Source organism: Diaphorina citri, unplaced genomic scaffold, assembly GCF_000475195.1.
Source record: "Diaphorina citri unplaced genomic scaffold, Diaci psyllid genome assembly version 1.1 scaffold1791, whole genome shotgun sequence".
Lineage (NCBI taxonomy): Eukaryota > Metazoa > Arthropoda > Insecta > Hemiptera > Psyllidae > Diaphorina > Diaphorina citri.
Window position 1 is genome coordinate 34813 of NW_007379217.1, and position 27209 is coordinate 62021.

A 27209-nucleotide genomic window follows, 5' to 3' on the forward strand; every position below is an offset into this window, starting at 1 on the left:
AAACACGTTTGTGGACTTCAGTAATTTGCAACCGAGCGATTTCTGGCTTAGACCGGTAATGGATCGGTTGGGAAAACTATTGTATCGGTTGGGCAAAGTACTGTAGGTATTGTGCTTGAGAAAACTATTGAATTGGTTGAGCCAGGTATTGAATCGGTTGGGCAAACTGTTGTATTGGTTGGGAAAACCAGTCTTGTTTTCCAGTAGACAGACGCGGCTAATTGGTTTGGTCGGACAGAATTTTGAAAGTCCGTTTTCCGGTATTTTTTTGAGGAGGTTTTTATATACGGTGATAAGTTTCACAAAACAGATTTGCATAATTGAGGAGCTTGGTGCAAAAAGGGCAATAAATGAAAATCATCAAACTGAGATATTTAACTTTAAAGTTTTCAATTTTCAATCAAAATCCTTGAAAAGTATGTTTACAAAAACACTGTAACTCATCGAAAAAAAAAGGTTATCACTGCAGTTCAAACGCTGGAAGATAGAGCGCACCACGTTCTATTCAAAAAACAGTTTTACTCAAAAAGGGCAAAAAATCCATATTTCCCTTTTTGCACCCAGCTCTTCAATTTCACTACTGTAAACACATAGCCGACGGCCGTCGATCTACGAGGTGAATCTATGTGTTCGGGGCAGTGTGGATGGTTTCAGTCGATAATTCGTTATCGATCGATGGCCGTCGACTATGTGTGGACACAGCTTAACCCATATTAGTCTTGGGACTGATATGGATACCCATAATTATAAGTCCGTAATTTTGTTGACAGATGATGGATACGAATGAAATTATGAGCCAAAAATCTGGTGTGAACATCACACGACTTTCCTTGTCCTATTGAATGGTGCTTATTTGGCCTATCTTTGTATTGTATCATTTGTATCAAAGATGACACATCATGTCCGCCACTCGCACTCAGACCATCTGAAGTGGCGGGCCTCAGACAAGAGATGAACTGTGCACAATTATCAAATTTCCTTTTCCTTATCCTAATATCCTTAAGGAAACAGGTATACTTTTCAGGTGGTTATCCTTATTCTACTGACATTCAATTAAGGATTTCGAAGTGCAGTCGACAGCTGAAAACCACCAAAAAGCGGTCGAAACCTGCCAAAAGGCGGTAAAATGCCGCCAAGCGTTGCACCGGTCTTAACCAAAAGTTTCGTGTCGCATCCTTGTCACATTTGAGAGGTATATACCAAATTTCAAGTCTCTAGCTCTTACCGTTCTCGAGATATTTTGTTTACAGACAGACAGACACACACACGGAAGTGGATCAATGATTAGGAGTCAGGATTTGTCATTAGGAAATTGTATTTATATTTTATTGTTTGTTTCTTGTTATGTTGTTGTCAACATTGAATTTGAGTTTTTATTACCTGGTTCAGGTAGGTAGGTATTGCATTCTTATTTGGTATTATTTGTTTCTTTGTTATCATTATTATTTTATTATTTCCTTACTTTTCTCATCCTGATAGGTAACTCTTCCTCGATACAAATGTTAGAAATAATTTTCAAAGGAAACAGACATCCTTGTCACATTTGAGAGGTACATACCAAATTTCAAGTCTCTAGCTCTTACCGTTCTCGAGATATTTTGTTTACAGACAGACAGTTCTGTCAGGAAGTTTTCTGTTTATACTTACCGTACATCATGTCAGGAAGTTTTCTGTTTATACTTACCGTTCTCGAGATATTTTGTTTACAGACACACACACGGACCAATGGCTGAATTTAGGCTCTAGGGACCTCAAAACGTGTTTTGGCACTAAAATCTGACCATCGAAAATTCGACCCGATTACATTACCTACCTACTTTCCTTCCTATAGGATAAGGAAAGTAAAAATGAGTCAATCACGAGCTAAAAGTCACGGAGGCAATAGAAATAACAATTTCAGAGGTTTTTTTTTCGATTAGGCGCTTTAACATGTTAATAAATGTCGTTCGCTCCGTACAAAAGGGTTAAAAAAATATTCACGTTGTTTGGTGCATTTTGCAGCATCTGTTATCGACTACCTATGTGTGGACACAGCTATAAGTCCGTATAATTTTGTTGATAGATGATGGATCAGTGGCGTAGCGTGGTCTAACTCCAAGTGTAGGGCGGACACTAATTTCTATCACAATATCTATCTATCTAATAAGAATACAATAATTATTTAAAGTCAATATTTAAGGGTAAGTATTTGAGTGGAATTTTTGAGTGTATGGCCGCCATACACGCCCTACATGGACGCTACGCCACTGTGATGGATACAAAAGACATTATGAGTCAATGACGAACGAAAAGTCACGGAGGCAATAGAAATACATAACAACTCCACAAGGGGTTAAAATAAAAAAAAAAAAATCTTTTTTCACGTGAGCTCTTGACATGTTTGATGCATTTTGTTATTCGCTTCACATGTCTTTTACATGTGCTCTGTTTGAATTCTGATGCTTACTGACATTTGTAGAAAATTCTACATTTTGTTTTCTACATTTAACAACACGAGGGAATGAAAAGTTTAAATAAGTTGGAAAAATACATTTTATTTCCCATTATCGAATGAAAAATTTTGACCTCCTCTCCTTACAATGTTCTTAGGTCCTATAATGACTTTTTTTGTAGCACCCTGTTTGCTCACTAATTCATGTTCTTTCTAATTTATGAATTTTATGTATGAACATCTAGGCCAGAGGTTCTCAACCGGTGGTACGCGTACCACTGGTGGTACGCGGATACATTTTAGGTGGTACGCACTACGCAGTCATATATTAATAATAACAATAAAAAATGTTGAATGGTGGGGTTTTAAGACCATATCAAAATAATTGATAAGAAACTAAAAAAATCGTGATTTTATTATTGAACGAATCAAGAAACATCATTAAAAAAATGTCATAAGTGGGTCTCGATCTTGCAACCTCCACCTTGCTAGCCATATATAAATATAAGGTGGTACGTCAAAATCTCTGAAAATTTCAAGTGGTACGTGTTTACTAAAAGGTTGAGAACCCCTGATCTAGGCTAAGCTATCGTAACATTATAAAATAAACATGAAAATAGAAGAAAAAAAAAACTACACCTAACACTAACACAGTTTTCTGTAAAACGCTGTTGACAGCTTACAGTCCAATCTATGAAAGAAGTCAAAATGACCGACTTTTCACAGAATCAGATTCCTTAATCCTTACTCTAATGAGTTAAATTAATTTAACTCAAACCAAGTAGAGACTAGGATTGTGGTCCCCGGACATTAATCGATTATGGGCACAAATATTTATGGCCCCGCTGGGAATCGAGCCCGGGTCCTCGACTGCAGTGACCACTGCGCCCTGAAACTTTCAGCCTGAAAAGATTCACACGGCCTACCCTGTAGAGATGTTATTCATACGCTAACTTTTAACGTAGGTAATTCAATGTGAAACTTTCATAAACCTCCTATATGAGCAGACTGTGTTAACGTAAAGGCTATGCAGCTTTGTTAATGCATTTAATACAATATTATAAGTTGTAATATGTTCAAAAAGTTCAAATAATGATAGTGAAAAGTTAAGCTTGACTCCTAGAGAATTTTCAACAGTTGAATACTAATGTATGCAACCCGCTTACTCGTCCTACTATGTATGCAACTATCCAACCTGCCCCGTATGCTATGAAATTATGAATCTTGTCTAATTATGCAACCATCAACTCTGCCAATTTTTACTTCCCTTATCCTATAGGAAGGAAAGTAATGTAATCGGGTCAAATTTTCGATGGTCAGATTTTAGTGCCAAAACACGTTTTGAGGTCCCTAAAGCCTAGGTACATCCAAAGTTTCAGCCATTGGTCCGTGTGTGTGTCTGTAAACAAAATATCTCGAGAACGGTAAGAGCTAGAGACTTGAAATTTGTCAAGCAGCTGTCAAATCTGCCAAGGATGCGACACGAAACTTTTGGTTAAGATCGGTGCAACGCTTGGCGGCAAAGTTGCTGAACTTCAGTGAATATCTTGATATCTATATTAAGATTACCCACCTATAGGTAATACAAGTTGCTACCTTCTTTAGACTGCTATATCTACTCGAATTAGTGTTTATTACCTACGTTACCTATTGAATTACCCATTGAATTACCTACGTTAAAAGCGACTCGAATTAGTGACTCGAAGAAGTGTTTATTATGTTTATTTTTACTTTTTTTTAATCCTTATTACTATGTATGTACTTTACCAATTTTGTTTAAACATGTAATTTTTCCATTGTACCTATCTACCTTTGTATAAATTTATATGGAAAATAAATAAAGCTACATTACATTACTTACCTGGACAGGATGAAAAGATTACCTACACTTAAGTGTGCCCGTGATAATGAGTATAATTTGTCTGATAAGCTAGTCAGGATAATGATCTACTCGTGTGTTATTAAGTTATCCGTTGTGTTGGGTGTCAAGGTGGCTTAAGAGGAGGATATTGATGTATAGGTTGTTGCATCTGGCACACGCTTGCGGTCACTTTGTGGCGACATAGTTCGGTGAACTTGGGAAACCCTTAGGAGAACGGCCGATTGGTCGTTCTGTTGTTGTTGTTGTTGTTGTTGTTGTTGTTGTTGTTGTTGTTGTTGTTGTAGCGCTTATCCTATAGCTTTATCCGATTGATGATGGCAGAATAAAGAATTGCTTGCTTTCCGAGTCTGGTGCATGTTGACCAATGCCTTCTTTGGCAGTGGAGAATCTTGAGATTCTTGAGTATTTCGGTGGTCCGGGGTTGGAAGGGTTGAGTGATGATCTGATGATTTCACTGTGTGGACTTATAGATAGGCTTGCCAAACGTCCCGAATTGGCCGGGACAGTCCCGAATTTCAGGGGGTGTCCCGGCGTCCCGTTCAGTTTTTCAAGGGTCGAGCGGGGGTGGTAAGAGTAAGCTCCAGTGTACTTAGGAGATTAAAGGCTAGCTTGGGGTGGTTTATATTGTACTCCATGTAGTATTCTGTTGAATGATGTTCAGTGTCTAGTCTAGTGTCTGAGTGGAAGGGGCAAGATAGAGTTGGAAGGAGCAATAATATTAGTGTTTGGGGTAGCGTGGAGCTAGAAGAGGCAAAATAGTGTTTGATTAAAAAAAGTTGAAGTTTGTCTAATAAAACCTAATAATCTTAGTGGTGTGGTTAGCGCGGTGGTGTTGTAGTTAGAAGTTGAAGAGTCTGAAATCTGATGGTTGGAACACTAATTAAACTGAATTTAAATTATTTGCCTACACCTGACAGAAGTCTGAATCTGTGTAAAGAATTTGAGGACGTAGAATTTTACTTATGCATTTACGTAACTCTGTAAATGTCTAACCAATTTCAAGATAGGAGCAAGCAAATAGGTCATACACCTATGCAATGCATCTATTCCGAGTTACTTATATATATGTATAGATTTCAAGAAACAAAATCATTGTATTAGCTACAGATGTTGATGTTGAGGGAAGGAGGTAGAACAGCCGTATGTATTGAGTGGAAGCGGATTTAATTTATACATGGGTTTTATTTTGTAATGTTCTTCTACATGGGTTTCGTCTTCTTTTTCTGACATCTTCAAAGAATGTTTTGATGTACATACCGCAAAAGCGGAACGAGTATCCAAAGCTTAGAAAGAGCGGAGAAAAACAAGTTGAACATTTTCTAAAAGGTTTGGGTTTACCAAAGTTTGAGCTGAAAATAGTTGCTTTAAACTTCACTATCAAAACAACATGGAAATGGGTTTCTATGTATTATGATGTTAGATATGTTAAGGAGGTGAACATCAACCATCAAATCCCAGGGCCTTTGCCAGATTGTGTTAGGGGGACGGTGTGACCGAATAATTTGACATTACTCGACTTATATCTAAAGACAGCCATTCACTATCAGGTAGACCTGACAGGTACAAATGTTCAGGTGCGCCTGTCAGATCTACCTGATAGTGAGTGGCTTGTACCGGATGTCCTGTGATCCCAAAGAGAACATAGGGGCCTCAACAAAAGCTCCCACGCTCCTACGAAAAGCCAAAAACTTTTTGACGCAGCCCACATCTGAAACTGGTACTTCTTGCGCTCAGAATGCGTAGTCTCTTGACAAATCAGCAAAATTTCATGTGGGGATGAACCAACTTGAAGCACTTCTTACTGGTCTCTATTGTTAACCCAGACAATCCTCAACCTGAAACTTTGCCTGTCAAAATGGCTAGATTACAACTAGACAAGTACTTATCCACTAAAACCGAAAATTTACAACATTATTACCTTCTTATGCTTACCACACAGTCTCAACTCCGCCATTCCAGTTTTCAGAACAAAATTCTGCTTTACTGGAACAAATTCGCCCATTAACCTCATTTGAATAGGGCCTTGGCTTTGGAAGAACATTGCTTCATTGCATCTTCCTGTCTTCCACAGCAAATACATGTTTTCCTTTACATCTTCATTTTCCTCTCCTCTTTTAAAGCTCAAACTCCCTCACTTTATATGTGAAGACGGAATTAACCCCCCACAGAGCATTTAGAACAGCACTAAGTATGTTAATTTTAGTGTTTCAACAAGGTGTACTTTGTTTGTTTTGAACTTACAAAGACATTAGAAGTATTTTCTTTTTCCTTGTGAGATGTAAAGCTCCTTGAAGATTGTGTACCTGTGTAAGTAGTTCAGAGTGTAAGAAGTTGAAAAATTCTTGCAAATACTTCTCTCTAACAGGTGTCTGATCTTGTTTTTCAAGAAATTGTAGAGTAGAATTGAATATACCTTGTTTATCCTGCAAGAATTAGACTGAAAAGTCCCATTACTCCCGCAGTCTAAACAACAAAACAAGACCTTGTATAAGTTATAATGGAGATTTCATTATATCGAATTTTAGTACCTATCTTTGATCCTTTGAAGTCGTTTTGTAGAATAGATGAAATCAGTTTCAGTTATGATTTGGGGTGTTCGGAAAATGATTTTCTCTTTACCTATATTTGTTTTGGCATTTTATAATTTTCCAGAATTTTAGAATTACATACATATATTTTTTAAAATGCTCATAATACCCCCCATGCAAAAGAACAAACAAAAATTCACATTTTGTTCCTCGAAAATCCAGAAATCCACCACTGCTCAGACGCATGAGATTTGAGCAACCTTCCCCTATTTCCCCCCTCTCTCCCAAACAAGAAGGAAACGAGGAAATGGAACATTTAGTCCGTTACATTTTCCCAACGGTTCTTCTTGTCCGTTACTTTTTCGCGCTCCATTTTTTCCTCTGTTTTCCGAAACGATCGTGAAATTTTCTTTCGTTTTTTCGTGTTATTAAGTATTTTTTTTTTTACTTTCCTTTCATTATTTAATTTTTCATTTTTCATTTGCACTGGAGGTAGGCTACATAAATATTAGGTAGGTAATTAGCTGGTAATTAAAATGAATAACTGTGTAAGGCCGTGATAAAAGTTCATTAATTTGTGTTAAATTAACACGCCCTTTTTTTAATTTTCAAAGTTTAACCAGGCACCTTTTTTTTATGGAAATCGTAACTATCTGCCCTCCTTGGCCGTGAAATTCGTGAACTTCGAAAGTTTAACTAGAATAATTAGTGAATCATGTTAAACTTTAATTTTCAATGACCTCAAAGTGCTCCATATTTTTCCATGTTGTAACTAATTGCAGCGTGAGAATTTTATCCAGTGTTACTTATAAGTAAATTATAAAAGTAAGTACATTTTTCCTTCCTGAGAATCCTGACTATTCCTGACAGAAAGATAATTGTTGAGACTGATGACTTGATGATTGATGGATGAGTTATCAAAAGACAAAATGACATACCTAATTGGTTATATATTTATGAGGGTAACTTCTTATTTTTCAACATTTTTAGTACTGTAGTAGAGGTAGATAGTGGAAAAAAAATCAAATCGCGAAAAATACCAGGTGAGTCAATTTAAAACTCCCTTATTTGTTGGAATTAGTTGGGCTTTTCAATTCCAAAAAATCTTTCTACCATAGTTTGATAGGATTTGCACATTCACTTCTTTTAGTGTGAAGGAAATCTAGGAATTTTAATCGTTTTAACCATACTTACCTGAATACTTTACTTACCCATCTAGCTGAATTCTTGAAGAAGATCTTTTTTCTTTAGAGTTATTTACAGAAGGAAGAAGAAGAAATACGTTATGTTACCCAAATTCTTGTAAAGGACCTTAAATGTCTGCGATTGTCTGATACATTCTCTGCCACTTCACCCCGTCATCATTTTTATTTTTATTTATTAAACCCCCCCGTCATCATTACTGTCAGTCAAAAATAAGTCCGGAACGACAAAACGAAAAGGAAAGTGATGAAGCGGGGATGAAAATGGGAAAGTTTGTAAGAAACTGGGAAATAACGAAACAAATTAGAAACGGGGAAGAACAAGGAACTGTTTTCGCATCCATGGAAAATGAGAATTCAATGTTAATGAATTGAAGAATCGCAATTAAAACTTTTACTATGGAAAATTTTCTCACGAGGGAAATAACAACAGGGAAACAACATGTGTGGGGGATTCATATCATTTGAGAAAACAGAAACGTTACCTAGTAAAGGTGGGACAGGGCCGAATTTACATTTTCAAACCCCGTGAGCCGGGCCTAGGCACATAAATAAAAGAGGTGCGTGACATTAATTTTAGAGGTGCGTGACACAGTGATTCCGGCCCTACCCATAGCCCGGGCCTAGGCACATAAATAAAAGAGGTGTGTTACATTAATTTTAGAGATGCGTGACACCATGATTTCGGCCCTGCCACTGAGCACAACAAATAATGCCGGTCTCATGATTTGTGCCTAAAATGACAGGGCTAGGGTCACGCACCTAAATTTTAGTGCCTTTGTGATTTTTGATGCAGGGAGAAATAGAGTGCCTTGTAAAACCACTAATCTACTATAAAAGAGTCGAATACTGATACTCGTATAGTTATGTAACTCACCTTTTATCGTGTATTAAATTTGACTCCTTGATTTTTTCCTAGCTGCAAATATTATTAGGCCTTTTTTCTCCACTTTTTGTATTTCTAAGCACGGGCTAGGTTGGCCTCTGCCTAAATCTGCCCCTGTAGTTGGTTACCTACCTTCCTACTCTACTTACGTATACTTTACCTACTTAACATAAGGGATTTATTTTTTTTACTTTCCCCGTGCTTGAAAAACAAAGCCGCATGTGTTTCGTGATGCTTCATTTAAATTTAAAGATACTTCATTTGAACGTAGTATTTAATTAATGCAAAAAAAAAAAAAAAAAAAAAAAAAAATTTTCCCACATTTTTTTTCCCTTTTAACCTTTTACCCCCTAAAGGGAAAAAAAAAAAAAAAATCGATTTTCCCAACTTTTTTTTCCATTTAACCCTTTCACCCCTAAAGGGACAATACGTCCCACAGAATCATTGAAACTGGGATATATCATCCCAGACCTATCGAAAAAATTCCGTTCTCAGTGTTTTTGAAAAGTTTCGTTGCCCGGGGCGGATTTTATCCTGATGGGATAAATTTCGTTCTCGGAACGGCTGGATTTCTCCTATCCTGTTTTCCTTCTCTCTTCGATTTCGGGACGATAAGACCTTAGCAGTTACAGTTCCCTCTGTCAAACCTCTTTTTTTTTCAAGTTTCGTTTGTGATCTAAGACGTCATTAAAATTCACTTGGCTAACTTGTCTGGTTTTGTCTCCAGATCGAATTTTTTTCAGTACTCCTAGGTGACCTAGGGGTCTAGATCTAGAAGGACATGAAACTTTGTAGAGGCCTTACTTATAGCCCAAATAATAATACCTGATCACAAAAATTAAAGATTCTAGTCCTATTTAATGAGTCGGGATCGGGATGAAAGAGTTAAATTTCTAGAATTTTTTAAATGTTTTATTTTCAAACATTTAATGTGAAACCCAAGAGCTTGAAGAACATAAACGGGACCAAGATTTATGCCACCCCGCATCTCACACATAAAGTATAGGAACAGTACTGTAGGGATAGTTGAAAAGGGATAGCAAGAGAGAGAGAGAGAGAGAGAGAGAGAGGAGAGAGAGAAGAGAGAGAGAGAGAGAGAGAGAGAGAGAGAGAGAGTCAGGGGCGTAATATGCAAGTAGCACTGTAATACGGTCAATAAAAAAAAAATAGAAAGCAAATAGGTACCTAGTTTATTAAGGTACCTAGTTTATTTTATTTACCAAAGTCCCTGAAAACCACAGCCTAAAATGACAAGAACACATTTATGAGCGCCTGGTATCTTCTTTGAGGATATGCAATGTGCAATGATTCTGAAAATAATCGGGTCAAAGTGTCACGCACCTCCTAGGGTTGGTGTCACGCACTCCGACCTTTTCTAGATTCCCGCCCTTTTTCAAAAGTTTCGAAACCAAAACCGTAAATTTTCGAGTTTTTTTTTGGCAATTTTTTGGGCTTTTACGTTTTACTTTTCAATTTCTAGCCTTTCCTAAGCTAATTTTTACCCGTTTTACAGTTAGGTAATATACCCCCAGCTTCCCGCCCCTTTTTCAAAAGTTTCGAAACCAAAACCGTAAATTTTCGAGTTTTTTTTTGCAATTTTTTGGGCTTTTACGTTTTACTTTTCAATTTCTAGCCTTTCCTAAGCTAATTTTTACCCGTTTTACAGTTAGGTAATATACCTTTACCTATAGGTAATTAGTTATTAGAAATGAAATTGGTAGGAACCTGAATTACTGAATTTATAGAATTTAAAGTTAAGGCTGTGAAATTGATAAAAATCAGTTTCTCCTTTTTTCCATTTTGTGATCATTGTGAGACATTAAAGAAAAAGTTTTTTGTCCATCAAGATTCAACAAGTTAATTGTGCTATAATCAGGAGGTAAGTAGGTACCTGCCTACTAATTAAGGAACAGGTAACATAAAGGAATAAAGAACCCTCCCCTTGTTGACCTTGGATTTCAATACTGAATTTTGACACCAAGGAAACCAAAATTTCAAAAATTTCTTTGGTGAGCTTTGTATCCCAAAAGTAGCCAGCATTTGCCAGCATATTGAATGCCCAATGGTTCACTGAAGTTAAGCAATTTTGCATGTGGTTGATATTTGGAAGGGTGACCATTTGGTGAGATGTGTGATCCCACTCATTCTGGGTGAGGGTAATGTGAGAAGCAGGCAGCTTGTTGCTGAATCAGCTGAGTAGAGTGTAAAAACTAAAAGCAGTTTATATGGACAGTGATGTCAAACCCATTAAAAAAAAGACCCAAATTGATAGGTAGGTGCTTCCTGTTGGATTATGAGTGCTTACCTTACCTACCTAGGGCTGGGTTTCACCAACCTTCTTTTTAGCCCCTTACAGCCCGTTAGCTAATCAGTCCTGTTAGGCTATCAAAATCAAATGGAACCTTACAGGCCTTTTAGGGACTGAGACTGAAAAATATTAATGAAATGCACTGCAGAGTTTTTTTTTTTTTTTTCAAATAATATTACTCTCAGGTCTCTGGCATTTTCCTAAGAAAATGATAAATAAATAAATAAATAAAAAAGAGGGGAGAGAAAAAGATGGAAAAAATTAAAATTTGAGTTGAAACCTACATAGAACCAAACATATTATTGACATTAGAATAAATATTAAATAAGTAAGTACTAAAATGAAGAGAGGGGGAATAAAATGAAATAAAATAGCTCTTATAACAAAGGAGTCTTTTTCTTCGCCTTTTCCCATCCTACATGCGGAGTTGGTGTTTTTCGTCAGCCCTCAATCAGCCCTAAGGTGATTGCTTTTGGGCTGACATTTGGTTTTGGCTACAGAATTTTACGATGGGATGCCCTTTGCACTCAACCTTTGCTATTTCTTTAGCAAAGGAAATTCAGACTGGTATACTCACTGTTTATAGTCCCCCAGCCAGATTGAAAAAAATTAAAATTTGAGTTGAAACCTAGAACCAAACATATTGACTTATTAATAAGTAAGTAAGTAAGTAAGTAAGTAAGTAAGTAAGAAAGTGCTTAAATAAAATAAAGAGAGGGGGAATACAATGAAATAAAATAGCTCTTATAATAAAGGAGTCTTTTTCTTCTTTTTCTTTGCCTTTTCCCATGTACAGATGGGGTCGGCATTTTTCGTCAGCCCTCAATCAGCCCTAAGGTGATCGCTTTTGGGCTGACATTTGGTTTTGGCTACAGAATTTTACAAGGGGATGCCCTTTGCACTCAACCTTTGCTATTTCTTTAGCAAAGGAAATTCAGACTGGTATACTCACTGTTTATAGTCCCCCAGCCAGACTAAGCTGGTCTACTCCCTGTTTAACATCCCCCAGCCAGACCCCCAGCCAGACTTATAATAAAGGAGTATATGAGCTTAATTAAAAAAGAGAGGGAGACCCTGAAAAAAAAAGAGAGAGAGAGAAAGAGATGTAGGAAAAGAACGGAGGTAGCAAATAGAGAAAAAAATAGGAGGGAAAGCACAAATAAGCAAAACAAAAAATAGAAAGAAATGTGGGAAAAATAGACAGAGACATATAGAGTTGTAGAGAAAAGGAAAGAGAGTGAAAGAAGTAAAAAAAAAAAAAAAAAAAAAAAAAAAAAAAAAAAAAAAAAAACAACTAAATAAATACATTATACCTACCTATATACATAAGGAAATAAATAAGTAAATAAAAATCAACAAATAAATAAATAGCTTCTACATTTTTCTCTGTCCAAATTGAACGCATGTGTATTGAGAGAAGGGAGGGACAGGAGGGGAGGAAGAGATGGAGAAATAAGAGGGAAAGGGGGTTCAAAAGGAGGAGAAAGAGGAGAAGTTGGAGAGGAAGCAAAGAGGTAGGGGGAGGAGGAGGAAAGGAGGTAGGGGGAGGGATAAAATTGAAGGAGGAGAAAAGGAGGGAGGGAGAAGGAGGAAGAGATGGAGGGAACTGAAAGAGCAAGAGGAGGAAGGGAAAGTAGAGTTGAGATTGATGAAGAAAAGGAAGAGGGAGGGAAGGGAGAGAGGGAGAAGGTTGAGATTGACTGACTGACTGACAGATCCCATTTCAAAGTCCTAGCATTCCACTGAGTTCGGTAGGTAACTATGTACCATTGTACCTACCCCATACAATGTACCTACTTACCTACCCTATACAATCCATATAGGTACCTACCTACCTACTACCTATACGTATAGGTACTTACCCATATTCCACCTACAATTCTACATGATTATTATGTATGTAGCTACCTACTTTGGTATTTATTTATTAGCATGTACCTACCCGTACATAGGTATGTAAATAAAAGTAAGTAGGTATATGAATTTTGTAGGTACCCATCAAATCACCCATTTGGAAACTGGGTTAGTATTGCATTTTTACTTTTTACTTTCTATTTTTTCTAGGTATTTTTTTTAAAGCTAGGTATTTTTGTATTTGTTTATTTTTTTTTACAAAAAGTCTGAGAGAGGGAGAGAGAGAGAGAGAGGGTGGGAGAGAGAGAGTGTGGGAGAGAGAGAGAAAACTCGTGCACCCAGATGACATAACCCCATTTTTTTTTTTTTTTTGTGTGTACTGAGAGAAGGGAGGGACAGGAGGGGAGGAAAAGATGGAGAAATTGGAGGGAAAGGGGGTTCAAAAGGAGGAGAATGAGGAGAAGAGGTAGTAGTGTTGTTGAGAAGAAATACAGGGAGGAGGAGAAGAGAAAGAGGTAGAGGGAAGAGTCAAAGGGGAGGAAGAAGAGAAGGAGGAGAGAAGTAGGGATGGGGAGGGAGGGAGGGAGAATTAAAAGAGAAGGAGGAAGAGACGGAGGGAACTGAAAGAGCAAGAGTAGGAAGGGAAAGTAGAGTTGAGATTGATGAAGAGAGAGAAGGGGGAGGTAAGAAGAAAAGGGAGAAGGTTGAGATTGACTGACTGACAGATCCCATTTCAAAGTCCCAGCATTCCACTGAGTTCGGTAGTTAACTATGTACCTACCCCATATAATGTACCTACTTACCCTCCCTATACAATCCATATAGGTACCTACTACCTATATACTTACCCATATTCCACCTACAATTCTACATGCTTATTATGTATGTAGCTACCTACTTTGGTATTTATTTATTTATTAGCATGTACCTACCCGTACATAGGTATGTAAATAAAAGTAAGTATATGAATTTTGTAGGTACCCATCAAATCACCCATTTGGAAACTGGGTTAGTATTGCATTTTTATTATATGGAAAATGATAAAGCTAGGTATTTTTGTATTTGTTTATTTTTATTTTATTTTATTTTATTTTTTTTTTACAAAAAGTCTGTAAGAGAGAGAGAGAGAGAGAGAGAGAGAGAGAGAGAGAGAGAGAGAGAGAGAGGGGGGGGGGGGGGGTGAGGGAATTTTTCCATATACCTAGTATTGTTGTGATGGTGTTACTTTTTTCATTTGAAAAAAAAAAAGTGCTTTCACATGCTCTCTTCCCTTCTTTCTCTCTCTCTCTCTCTCTCTCTCTCTCTTTCTCCTTGCCCTTTTTTCCTCTCTCTCTCTCTTCTATCTGTCCTTCTCCTTCCCTCCCCTTTCTTCCTTTTCTCTCAATTTCATGTCTTTTGAACTATTATTGATGCATCCAACTCCTACGCCTTATTCTTTTTATTCTTTTTCCTTTCCTCCTCCGCTTCCTCCTCTTCCTCGTCTCTTTATTCCCCTTCTTCTTTTCCTGTTTCTTCTGTTCTCTTCTTTTTTCCTCTCTCCGTCTCCGTCACAAATCACAGATCTTTAATCTCCTTCACTGACCCCGATTTCAGTTCTTTTGAACTGTTATTGCTTTGGAAGGCAGAGAAACGAGATAGACAGAAGGTAGAACGAGCAATAAAGAAGGGCCCAAGAGAGAAAGGAAGAGAGAGAGAGAGAGAAAGAGAGAGAGAGAGAGAGAAAGAGAGAGAGAGAGAAGAAGAAGAAGAAGAAGAAGAAGAAGAAGAAGAAGAGAAGAGAAATGGAGAAATAAAGAAAGAGAGAAAAAAAGAACAGAGGGGTATGTTGTTGGGGAGGGGAAAATATAGAGAAAAGAGCGAAAGAGAGAGAAAGAGGGAGAGAGAGAGAAAAAGAGCGAAAGAGAGAGAGAGAGAAAGAGCGAACGAGAGAGAGAGAAAGAGCGAACGAGAGAGAGAGAAAGAGGGAGAGAGAAAGAGGGAGAGAGAAAGAGGGAGAGAGAAAGAGGGAGAGAGAAAGAGGGAGAGAGAAAGAGGGAGATAATTTTTTCTATTTGTTTCCCCCATAATGTCAGATTTTGATAAAATTTTACACAAATAAATTTACAATAGATAAAGTGAAATTGAGACTTTGAGTTTGAGCCCAAAGAAATGGAAAGTTAGAAATATAGAGAGAAAGAAATGTGCAATAAAGTGGCTCGGTATTTGTTATCGAAAAATACAAAAGTAAACATTATTTCTTCTCTCTCTCCCTCTATTTATTTTCCTTCCTTTATCTTCTTAGTTCTCTCCCTCCTCCCTCGCTTTCTTCTTCTCCTCCTTCTCCTTCTTAGGTAACAATGTTTGTTATAGTTAAACAAAATGTAGCATATTTTGTTTATGTGAAAATTTTGAAACACAAATAAGACTTAGAGAGAAAGGGAGTTTTATCGAATCTAGTTCCTTTCGAGCTTTTTCCCTCTATAGTCCTAAATAGGGGAATTTTGGTCCGGAATAACGGCCGAACCGTAACTTCTGGGAACAGGGCCCAAGGATATTTTTGATGTACATAATTTGTCGAATCTCTGTGCCAAGTTCGAGCGACTTTGGTTGAAATCTAAAAGCCTGAGCCTTGCAAACTCTTTTTGAGGTTTTTCAAAGATTTAGCGTTAAATAGCGGCCGAACCGTACATTTCTCGGTGTCCGGCCCGCGGACACTTTTGATCACCATTAATTATGGAAGCTGTCTGCAAAATTTGAGCGACCTGTGGCTAAAGGTAAAGTCGTGAGGGCGTTAAATAGCGGCCGAACCGTACATTTCTCGGTGTCCGGCCCGCGGACACTTTTGATCACCATTAATTATGGAAGTTGTCTGCAAAATTTGAGCGACCTGTGGCTAAAGGTAAAGTCGTGAGAAGCACTAGTTGAGCTGTTTTCCTGTATAGCCCTAAATAGCGGAACTTTGGTCCGAAATAACGGCCGAACCGTACAAGTTCGAGCGACTTTTTCTGAAATATAAAGGCCTGAGCATTGGGAACTCTTTGAGCTTTTTCCGCTAGTTCCTTTTCTCGCCTAGAGATATCTATTTTTTTTTGTCTCACCCTATTTTCTCTCTTCCAGAGAAACGAATCTCTTTGCCGAGCCGAAACAACGAAAATTTTCCGTACAAAATACTGGGGAGCGGAAATTAAACGGAAGAACAGAACAAATGATGCCAGGAAATGTTTCGTCTGACCTTTTTATTTTACTTTTTTTTTCCTGTGAAAATGAGAGACAGAAAAGGGCTCTCGTTTCTCCGTCCTCTTTGCCTCTTTGTAGTCGAAAAATATTCGCACTGCCTGTGAAAATGAGAGACAGAAAAGGGCTCTCGTTTCTCCGTCCTCTTTGCCTCTTTGTAGTCGAAAAATATTCGCACTGAGATATATATTTATACATAAAAAAAACGGTCGAAAATATTTCTCTTTGCTCTACTTCAATATAATGTTACACAGAGAAGAGTCCGCTGGGGAAAAGATGAAAGTCCACTTTCCTATGTATGGGCAGGAATTTTTGGGCTTTTTCCGTGTACAGCCCTAAATAGGGGAACTTTGGTCTGGAATAACGGCCGAACCGTAACTTCTGGGAACAGGGCCCAAAGATATTTTTGATGTACATAATTTGTCGAATCTCTGTGCCAAGTTCGAGCGACTTTGGTTGAAATCTAAAAGCCTGAGCCTTGCAAACTATTCCAACCAATAGAAAGCTCTAACGTTTGTTTCTCATTACGTTGAATAAATTCTAAAAATAATTCTGCCTGTTCTTTTTACAGAGTGGCTGTAGAAATGGTGAGTGGATGAATACAGGCCCTAAATTGCGGTTTTGTTATTTTTTAAAGAGAGTGGGAACTCGGACTCCCGAACGGGGAAGAAGAGTGAGGAGGAGAAAAAGGAATATGGAGGAGGAGGAGGAGGAGGAGGAGGAGAAGAAAAAGAATAAGTGTAAAATTCGTTTTAAAAAAAGAAGAGGATGTTTTGGAATATTTTAGCAGAGAAAGAGGTGAAGGTAAAGGAGGAGAAAGAGATTATTTGTCATTATCATTAGACTCTTAAGATATTTCCTATTTCTCCTCCAGCTTAACTCTACTCCATACACAGAATGCCCCCTAGGTGTTGGGGCAAACAGCCCAATAGGATGGGTTGAGCTTATACGAATCTCTATTTCTCCTAATTTTATGGAGGAAAGATCTTTTAGCAACACCCTGTATGGAAAAATGTATATATTTAGGACAAGCCATTTAAGAAATTTTGTGGGCATAACACTAAAATAAAAAACATCGAAGAGGACTAATTATACTGTACGAACATTTTTATTATTATAGGCACCGACATTAATTTCCTTCTAGGTTTTTTTTCAATGAAAGAGATATATCATTAGACTCTTAAGATATGTCCTATTTCTCTTCCAGCTTAACTCTACTCCATACACAGAAAGCCCCCTAGGTGTTGGGGCAAACAGCCCAATAGGATGGGTTGAGCTTATACGAATCTCTATTTCTCCTAATTTTATGGAGGAAAGATCTTTTAGCAACACCCTGTATGGAAAAACAAGCCATTTAAGAAATTTTGTGGGCATAACACTAAAATAAAACATCGAAGAGGACTAATTATACTGTACGAACATTTTTATTATTATAGGCACCGACATTAATTTCCTTCTAGGTTTTTTTTCAATTTTAAATTGGGTCTTCTGTGATTTAAGTGCTAGGCAAACACAAGCCCTGCAAAAACCCAGTTGTGTAAAATTAATTTTATCTTTCAGTCAAAGGAGGAGTAGTGTCTTTTAGTGCCAAATTGCAGTATTTGTTCTATTTTCAGTTTTTATGGTCAGGAGTGCAGGGCCCCAATCTTTGTTTAAGTTGAACTATGTTTAAACTCTGTGATCCTGCCCATTAGATACTTCAAAGAGTTCAAAGTCACCCTCACCAACCTAAAGGTCTAGTTGTGTAAAATTAATTTTATCTTTCAGTCAAAGGAGGAGTAGTGTCTTTTAGTGCCAAATTGCATTATTTGTTCTATTTTCAGTTTTTATGGTCAGGAGTGCAGGGCCCCAATCTTGGTTTAAGTTGAACTATGTTTAAACTCTGTGATCCTGCCCATTAGATACTTCAAAGAGTTCAAAGTCACCCTCACCAACCTAAAGGTCTGTCCACACATAGTCGACCGGCCGTCAATCGATGTCGACTGAACCGTCCACACTGCCTTGACAACGTAGATTCACCTCGTCGATCGACGGCCGGTCGACTATGTTTGGACACACCTTTATGATGTAGGTATTACCCATACGGTAAAAAGGTAAACGTGATACCTTTCGCCTTGTTTGCAGAGTGGAATAATCATACCTCTCTTTACGACTTTGAACGCAACGGAAATCATTCAGGCGGAAAATAAATAAACTTGTGAGCCATGGCAGGGACGGAAAATGGCAACAGACGTAGATTACTATAGGTTTCCAATCCAGTACAATCTTTTGCCTGTAAACCAATCAGCTCAAGTTCTGAACTTGGTGCAGGCGGAGGTGAGCAAAATTCTGGGCACCTAAATTCCGTCCCCTTAAAAAAAAAAAAAAAAAAAAAAAAAAAACACCATTTGTTTCCCCCCAGCGTAGATTACTATAGGTTTCCAATCCAGTACAATCTTTTGCCTGTAAACCAATCAGCTCAAGTTCTGTAATTGGTGCAGGCGGGGGTGAGCAAAATTCTGGGCATCTAAATTCCGTCACCCCTTAAAAAAAAAAAAAAAGCATACCAGTTGTTTCGCCCCTAAAGAACTTTTAGTCGATTTTAATGGTAGTTGAATCCGGAAAAGTCATCAGTCCCTGGTCGCGAGGAAAATTACATATATCCGAGTTTCTAAATGAAGTAATAAAGTCGTTAGGGCAGAATGATTTGAAAGTTATGTTTGTATATTTTACCAACACGAGTACTCGGATTAACCCTTATATCGCCATCAGGCCGCGGTCACCTAACCAAAGTATTAGAAGAAAAATATGTATGATTTCATGAAAAATAAATAAAGATGAGACCTAGCTAAAGTGGAGGCTGATAAATTCAAATTAACTTTTCATTTAGGCTAAAAATTATGAAAAAGTAATTAGGTATAATATAGATATATAATTATATTAAGGAGCACCATTTCTAGCACCGGTTCCGTTGAAAAATAAACCCTGTCTATCTGAACAATCTACATAAATAAGTGGTTGAGCGGAAAAGCTCCTTCAGTCAAACCCTGGTACTGAAAATTATTAATAAAAGATCTGCGAGTACTATCCTAACATAGTTAAAAATAGCCTGAATTCTAAGTAGCCGAACCCTGGTACTGGAAATAAAAGAAAAATTCTGGATACCCTGTTTAAACTATCTTCTAAATAGTTTATTTAAAATAGCCTGAATTCTAAGTAGCCGAACCCTGGTACTGGAAATAAAAGAAAAATTCAAATTATTAATAAAAGATCTGCGAGTATTGTCCTAACATAGTTAAAAATAGCCTGAATTCTAAGTAGCCGAACCCTGGTACTGGAAACAAAAGAAAATTTCTGGATACCTGTTTAAACTATCTTCTAAATAGTTTATTTAAAATAGCCTGAATTCTAAGTAGCAGAACCCTGGTACTGGAAATAAAAGAAAAATTCTGGATACCTGTTTAAACTATTTTGGAAATCCCTGACCTATAACTATAATCCTATAACATATCCTATAGGTAATTATGTTTTTAATAATACAGCATTTGTATTTTCTCTTTGTATCAGGTAGATAGGTTCAATGTCTATTTTTAGACGTGGAATTTCATACGAATTTAATTTGACATTTTGAGCACATTTTTCGGTAATAATAGAGTTTTGGTGAGTTGAATTACAATAGGAGCAGGAAGACCTAATCAAATTGTTTGTTTTTTTGTTTTTTTTTTTTTGCTTTATTTTATGTTCTCCAAAAGGAGCTCTTCCACCCAACCACAGGTTTTGTCGAGGATCTAATTGCTTAGATACCCGACATTGATTTTATATATTATTCAATATAAGTTTGTTGATACACCTAAAAATACCATAATGGAAATCAAAAATGCTTGAAAAACTGGAGAAGATCATCCACATACTTGAAGCTTAAAGCTCGAAAGGAACAAGAAGTTGGAAATCCCTGACCTATAACTATAATCCTATAACATATCCTATAGGTAATTATGTTTTTAATAATCCAGCATTTGTATTTTCTCTTTGTATCAGGTAGATAGGTTCAATGTCTATTTTTAGACGTGGAATTTTATACGAATTTAATTTGACATTTTGAGCACATTTTTCGGTAATAGTTGAATTACAATTGGAGCAGGAAGACCTAATCACATTGTTTGTTAATACACCTCACTGAATTCCATGACTAGACTTTGGAACACCAAAGAACTTTTATGACTAATTAAAATTTAGGCCTTTGAGGACCTTGTCCCTTTTCCTGAACCATTTCTCCTCTTTTTTAAAGAGGGGATATGTTCCCCTCTTTCACTTCCCCTCGTTTAAAGGAAAATACAAATTTTGATTTAACCACTAGGTGGCGTGGTAGTGTTTGCACTAAACCATTGGAAATCCAACATGGCGTCTTCCCAACCCCCAAAGATCTAGGGTTGGATTTTGGGCTTGAGAAAAGGGGAAATCCTTTCAGATTTCGAAAGGAAAATACGTGTCACCTAACGAGTAGATAAAATGGAGGGAGTTCGCTTACTGTAAGCCGTGTAAGCAGACTTGATATTAGAAGTAGGTAAACCCTCACGAAATTGAAGAAAAGTAGAAGAGGAGGAGGAAAAGGAGAAGAGGAGGAGGAGGAGGAGGAGGAGGAGGAGGAGGAGGAGGAGAAGAAGAAGAAGAGGAAAAAGAAGAAGATGGGCAGGAAAGGAATCCTTTCCTGTAAATGGTTCTGTTGTTTGACTTACCTACATTTGTATTTTACGGATAGTCTGATAGTTCAATTTGCGTACTTATCAGCACTGGAGAGCATTCCATTGGTCGAGCTGAAAAGGAGTTCCTCTAATATGGGTTAGGTGGCGCACGAAAAGAGGGCTGGAAAGAAATCCTTTCCTGTAAATGGTTCTGTTGTTTGACTTACCTACATTTGTATTTCACGGATAGTCTGATAGTTCTATTTGCGTACTTATCAGCACTGGAGAGCATTCCATTGGTCGAGCTGAAAAGGAGTTCCTCTAATATGGGTTAGGTGGCGCACGAAAAGACTTGGGATTGGGACACACATTTTTCTCCGAGTGGACTGTTCAATTTTGTGAGAGAAAGCTTTCCGTGCTCTTTTTTCGTTTGAAATGTGAACATCTTCCGGATATGTGAGAATGAGGAGGGGGAAAAGGAGGGGAGGGAGGAAGAAGGAGGGTAAACTCGAAAATTACTTTTTTTTGGAGGGAGCAGAAAGTAAATGAGAAAAATTTCAAGGATAAAAAATAAAATGAAATTTCGTAGGGGCAGGAATATTCGATCTGAAGGACCAGAAAAAAATTTCACCTTTTTCAATGCTTGGTTTTTGTATGAGAGCCCATCAAATAAGTTGTTTATTTCATTATTTTTCCCCCTTCAAAATATGGTCCTGAAAACTATGAATTTATGACCTTCATTTCTAAAAAGCCTTTGAAGAAGAAGAAAAAAAACTCTTTTGTATGATCTGTTGGTCTTTTGACCCATTTATACCCACACCTAATAATTATACTCGTATGGTTATTATTATTAATTGATTATGTTACCTACCTCTCACATTCGTACAAACAAGCACACATACAAGAGTTGAAATTCAATGCAAATTACCTAATTTAATTAAACAAAACCTCATAACTTTAAAACAAAACCATGAATAAAAAAAAAAACTCTTTTGTTCTTTTGGCCCATTTATACCCACACCTAATAATTATACTCGTATGGCATAGTTATTATTATTAATTGATTATGTTACCTACCTCTCACATTCGTACAAGCACACATACAAGAGTTGAAATTCAATGCAAATTACCTAATTTAATTAAACAAAACCTCATAACTTTAAAACAAAACCATGAATTTAATCCTAATCCTAAACCAGGCATAATTACGTAGTCAGAGCATTGTATTACCTATAACAGGGATTTCCAACTTCCATGTGTGCGCGGGCCACATACACAGGGGAGCACGCTCGTTCCAGGATTTTGAGGCGGAGGGGTGGATGCTCCACATTTTCGTTGTCCACCTCATAATAAAAGAGCAAAGTAAAGGCCGATGGGGAACACCCAAAAGTTTTGCGGCCACAAAAATGGTCTGGCGGCCCACACGTGGCCCGCGGCCCGCTAGTTGGAAATCCCTGACCTATAACTATAATCCTATAACATATCCTATAGGTAATTATGTTTTTAATAATCCAGCATTTGTATTTTCTCTTTGTATCAGGTAGATAGGTTCAATGTCTATTTTTAGACGTGGAATTTTATACGAATTTAATTTGACATTTTGAGCACATTTTTCGGTAATAATAGAGTTTTGGTGAGTTGAATTACAATAGGAGCAGGAAGACCTAATCAAATTGTTTGTTTTTTTGTTTTTTTTTTTTTGCTTTATTTTATGTTCTCCAAAAGGAGCTCTTCCACCCAACCACAGGTTTTGTCGAGGATCTAATTGCTTAGATACCCGACATTGATTTTATATATTATTCAATATAAGTTTGTTGATACACCTAAAAATACCATAATGGAAATCAAAAATGCTTGAAAAACTGGAGAAGATCATCCACATACTTGAAGCTTAAAGCTCGAAAGGAACAAGAAGCAATTGTCATAAGAAGAAAGAAGATCTATGAAAGAATTAATTGCCAATGACCTGAGCTGTTCCCTCCTCAGTCGACACAAACTTCAGCTATTCTGCTAAAGTTTTAGACGAGGAGGGTTCAGCTCAAAGTTTATTGAGCTCGAGATTGAATTGATCTGAATAATAAAATAAAAAAAATCCTACCTACCTACCTCACTGAATTCCATGACTGGACTTAGGAACACCAAAGAACTATTATGACTAATTAAAATTTAGGCCTTTGAGGGCCTGGTCCCTTTTTCTGAACCATTTCTCCTCTTTTCTAAAGAGGGGATATGTTCCCCTCTTTCACTTCCCCTCGTTTAAAGGAAAATACAAATTTTGGTTTACCACTAGGTGGCGTGGTAGTGTTTGCACTAAACCATTGGAAATCCAACATGGCGTCTTTCCAACCCCCAAAGATCTAGGGTTGGATTTTGGGCTTGAGAAAAGGGGAAATCCTTTCAGATTTCGAAAGAAAAATACGCGTCACCTAACGAGTAGATAAAATGGAGGGAGTTCGCTTACTGTAAGCCGTGTAAGCAGACTTGATATTAGAGTAGGTAAACCCTCACGAAATTGAAGAAAAGTAGAAGAGGAGGAGGAAAAGTAGAAGAGGAGGAGGAGGAGGAGAAGAAGAATAAACAGAAGAAGAAGAAGAGAAAAAGAAGAAGAAGAAGAAGAAGAATCTCAGGGAATAAGAACTCTCATGAAAAATGTAATAAAAAAGTGGAAAAGAAAATCGCGAAAAAGCTCGAAATTGTAAACATGTGTTGCACGTTGCATATTTACTAGAAAATACCCGGCGCGCATACAAATTGGCACTTTTGTGAAAAAGTAGGGAAGGGCGAAACAAAAATACAAATAAATATAAACAATCCTATTTATATTTGTTTTATTCTGTTTTATTTCCAAATAAAAGGCTTCAGGAATGTATTTTATACTGTGTTCAACGAAAGATGGTACAACGTGTGATAGGCCCTGTATAATTGTATACCCTCTACTTCTTCAACCTCCTTCTCTATCCCTCCCTCTGTTTATCCTCTTTCTCCTTCACATCTTTCTAGTCTTCCTCCTCGACTTCCTCGAGCTCCCCTTTCTCTTTCTTTTTTTCCCTCCCCCTCTTTCTATTTCTTCTTCTTTCGTCTCTTCTTTCCCTACCCATCTCATTTCAACTTGAATCCTCCTCCTCCTCCTCCTCCTCAATTCTGTCGTCTTCATTCTGGTATTCCTCCTAGTTCTTTCTCTTTCCGTTCTAATGAAAGAGTTCAAATATGTGTGACGTCAGACTTTACGCAGTTGTTTTTTTCGTCCGTTAGGTAGCGCCACTATGCAAGGGCGCTAGCGGAGGAGCAGAAAGAACTGCGCAGAAACGTATGCGCACAAACACATTAATGTGTTGCCTGCGAGGGAGCTTTGCTCGGGACTTTCGATATGACGTCATCGCCTACGGGAGCGTATGCCGTGACGTCAAAGTTCACGATTTTTGTCATTTTTTAATCGATTTATCTTAAGATCTAGAAGTCGTAGAAGAAAAAGAAAAATTCCGTTGGTCCTCATTTTTCCTGCTCTATGTTTTTGGAACATCACCCAAGTAAGCGCAACTGATCTATTGCAACTCCTCCATTCTGTTTTATTTTTCATTTTCCTCCTCCTCTCTTCGTTCTTCTTCCTCCTCCTCCTCTTTCTCCTCCATTCTGTATACAGCACGTCCCCATTTACACTTCTATCCCGTGTTATTCTATCTACGTGCGACGTGATCTTGTACTGAGATGTGTAAACACGTAGAAAATGTGCCACGTACTCTCAAGTTTCCGACTACGTGCGGAATCTAGTTCCATTCCTGACGTCTGTAAATTCCTGGAGCCTCCTGAAAAAACACGTAGAGTTAAAATTTTGTTAAAGGGGGAAAATTTTGATTGACTTTTTCGGGGACATTTTTTTTCTGTCTGGAAATTCCTGGATTGTCCTGGAAAACACGTGTACAGTCAGAATTTTGTTGAAGGGGGAAAATTTTGATTGACTTTTTTGGGGGACATTTTTTTTCTGTATGCGAATTCCTGGATTTTCCTGGAAAACACGTAATCAGGATTTTGGTAAAGGGAGAATTTTGATTGACTTTTTGGGGGAATTTTTTATTTCCACAATTTTTTTCATTTTGTGGACAGTTTTCATTCCCTTTTTGGAATGGACTAGGTATTTGTTGCATTTGCATTCACAGAGTACCCTAACTAACTACCCAACCAGAATACTAATATTGTTACTGGGGATTTTTTGACGTTTCCCCCTCATCTTCAAGTTCCAAAACTCTTTTTGGGGTGAGCTTTCGGTGCAATGATGTATCCGGAATTTCGGAATGAATAATAATTATTAAACTGCGCAGAAACGTATGCGCACAAACATTAATGCGTTGCCTGCAAGGGAGCTTTGCTCGGGACTTTCGATATGACGTCATCGCCTACGGGAGCGTATGCCGTGACGTCAAAGTTCACGATTTCCGTCATTTTTTAATCGATTTATCTTAAGATCTAGAAGTCGTAGAAGAAAAAGAAAACTGATCTATTGCAACTCCTCCATTCTGTCTTATTTTTCATCTTCCTCCTCCTCTCTTCGTTCTTCTTCCTCCTCCTCTTTCTCCTCCATTCTGTATACAGCACGTCCCCATTTACACTTCTATCCCGTGTTATTCTACGTGCGACGTGATCTTGTACTGAGATGTGTAAACACGTAGAAAATGTGCCACGTACTCTCAAGTTTCCGACTACGTGCGGAATCTAGTTCCATTCCTGACGTCTGGAAATTCCTGGAGCCTCCTGAAAAAACACGTAGAGTTATAATTTTGTTAAAGGGGGAAAATTGTGATTGACTTTTTTGGGGACATTTTTTTTTTCTGTCTGGAAATTCCTGGATCGTCCTGGAAAACACGTGTAGAGTCAGAATTTTGTTGAAGGGGGAAAATTTTGATTGACTTTTTTGGGGGACATTTTTTTCTGTATGGGAATTCCTGGATTTTCCTGGAAAACACGTAATCAGGATTTTGGTAAAGGGAGAATTTTGATTGACTTTTTGGGGGAATTTTTAATTTCCACAATTTTTTTCATTTTGTGGACAGTTTTCATTCCCTTTTTGGAATGGACTAGGTATTTGTTGTATTTGTATTCACAGAGTACCCTATTTTTTTTTTTTATTATGTTAAGGCGGTCTCTTCCTGATCCCTTGTGTGCCGCGTCCATTTTCATTTAGGACTATTGCACTGGCAGAGTACCCTAACTAACTATCCAACTAGAATACTAATATTGTTACTGGGGATTTTTTGACGTTTTCCCCTCATCTTCAAGTTCCAAAACTCTTTTTGGGGTGAGCTTTCGGTGCAATGATGTATCCGGAATTTCGGAATGAATAATAATTATTACTGATGGAAAATCTCTCTCCCTCTCTCTCCCCCCTCGCTCGCTCTTTCATCTAGAATTTACAAAAATACGCCCTTATCTAGGTACCTTTTCCTAAACGTTAGAAGATAAAAGAACAACACCAAGAAAAAGAACAAGAAAGGAGGAAAAAGATAGGCATCTAAACCATTTTAAAAAATACGCCCTTCCTCAAGATCGAATGATTCATGAAAATTGCTAGTAAAAAAAAATGCTTTCATCCAAGCTGGAATTTACAGCTTTTCCTAACGTTATCGCTAGAAAGAAGAGGGGGAGCTCAGAATAATCATAGTAAAAAAGAATAAAGTCCACTACTGTTATTGCTGAACATAATATTAAATGTACTTAGCATGCTTCGAATTTTTTTATTGCAAGTCTTCAATTAAAATAATGGAATGAAAAAAAAAAAAAAAAAAGTTAAAGAAAAGAAGAAGAGAAAATAGCCTAAATTCCAAGTAGCCGAACCCTGGTTGGATGATTTAAATTGCAAAGGAGGTCGCTGGAGTTTTTGCTCTATAAAAATGAAGTGGTCTGATAACACAAAAGAATAGGGAATTAAATTCTAAAAATAATTCTGCCTGTTCTTTTTACAGAGTGGCTGTAGAAATGGTGAGTGGATGAATTCGGGCCCTAAATTGTCATTTTGTAATTTTTTTAAAGAGAGTGGGAACTCGGACTCCCGAACGGGGAAGAAGAGGGAGGAAGAGAAAAAGGAATATGAAGAAGGAGGAGAAAAAGAATAAGTGTAAAATTCGTTTAAAAAAAGAAGAGGATATTTTGGAATATTTTAGCAGAGAAAGAGGTGAAGGTAATAATAGTGCTTATTTATACTGCTCGCATAGGACTGAAAAGTCCCTTTACTCCAGCAGTAGGCTACTACTAT

At 37.4% G+C, this 27209-nt stretch overlaps 1 protein-coding gene across 1 annotated transcript in view; it reads right to left on the minus strand.

Moving 5' to 3' along the window:
- LOC103517271 (cytochrome b5-related protein-like) overlaps nucleotides 1-25711 on the minus strand; it is a gene marked incomplete at its 5' end in the record, with an annotated part of 60076 nt that extends 34365 nt beyond the window's left edge. Inside the window, 2 exons of the mRNA XM_026829423.1 lie at nucleotides 24703-24768; nucleotides 25646-25711. Of these exons, the coding sequence (XP_026685224.1) occupies nucleotides 24703-24768; nucleotides 25646-25711 (132 nt within the window). The remainder of the gene's footprint in view (nucleotides 1-24702; nucleotides 24769-25645) is intronic.
- Between the last annotated feature and the right edge of the window lie 1498 nt (nucleotides 25712-27209).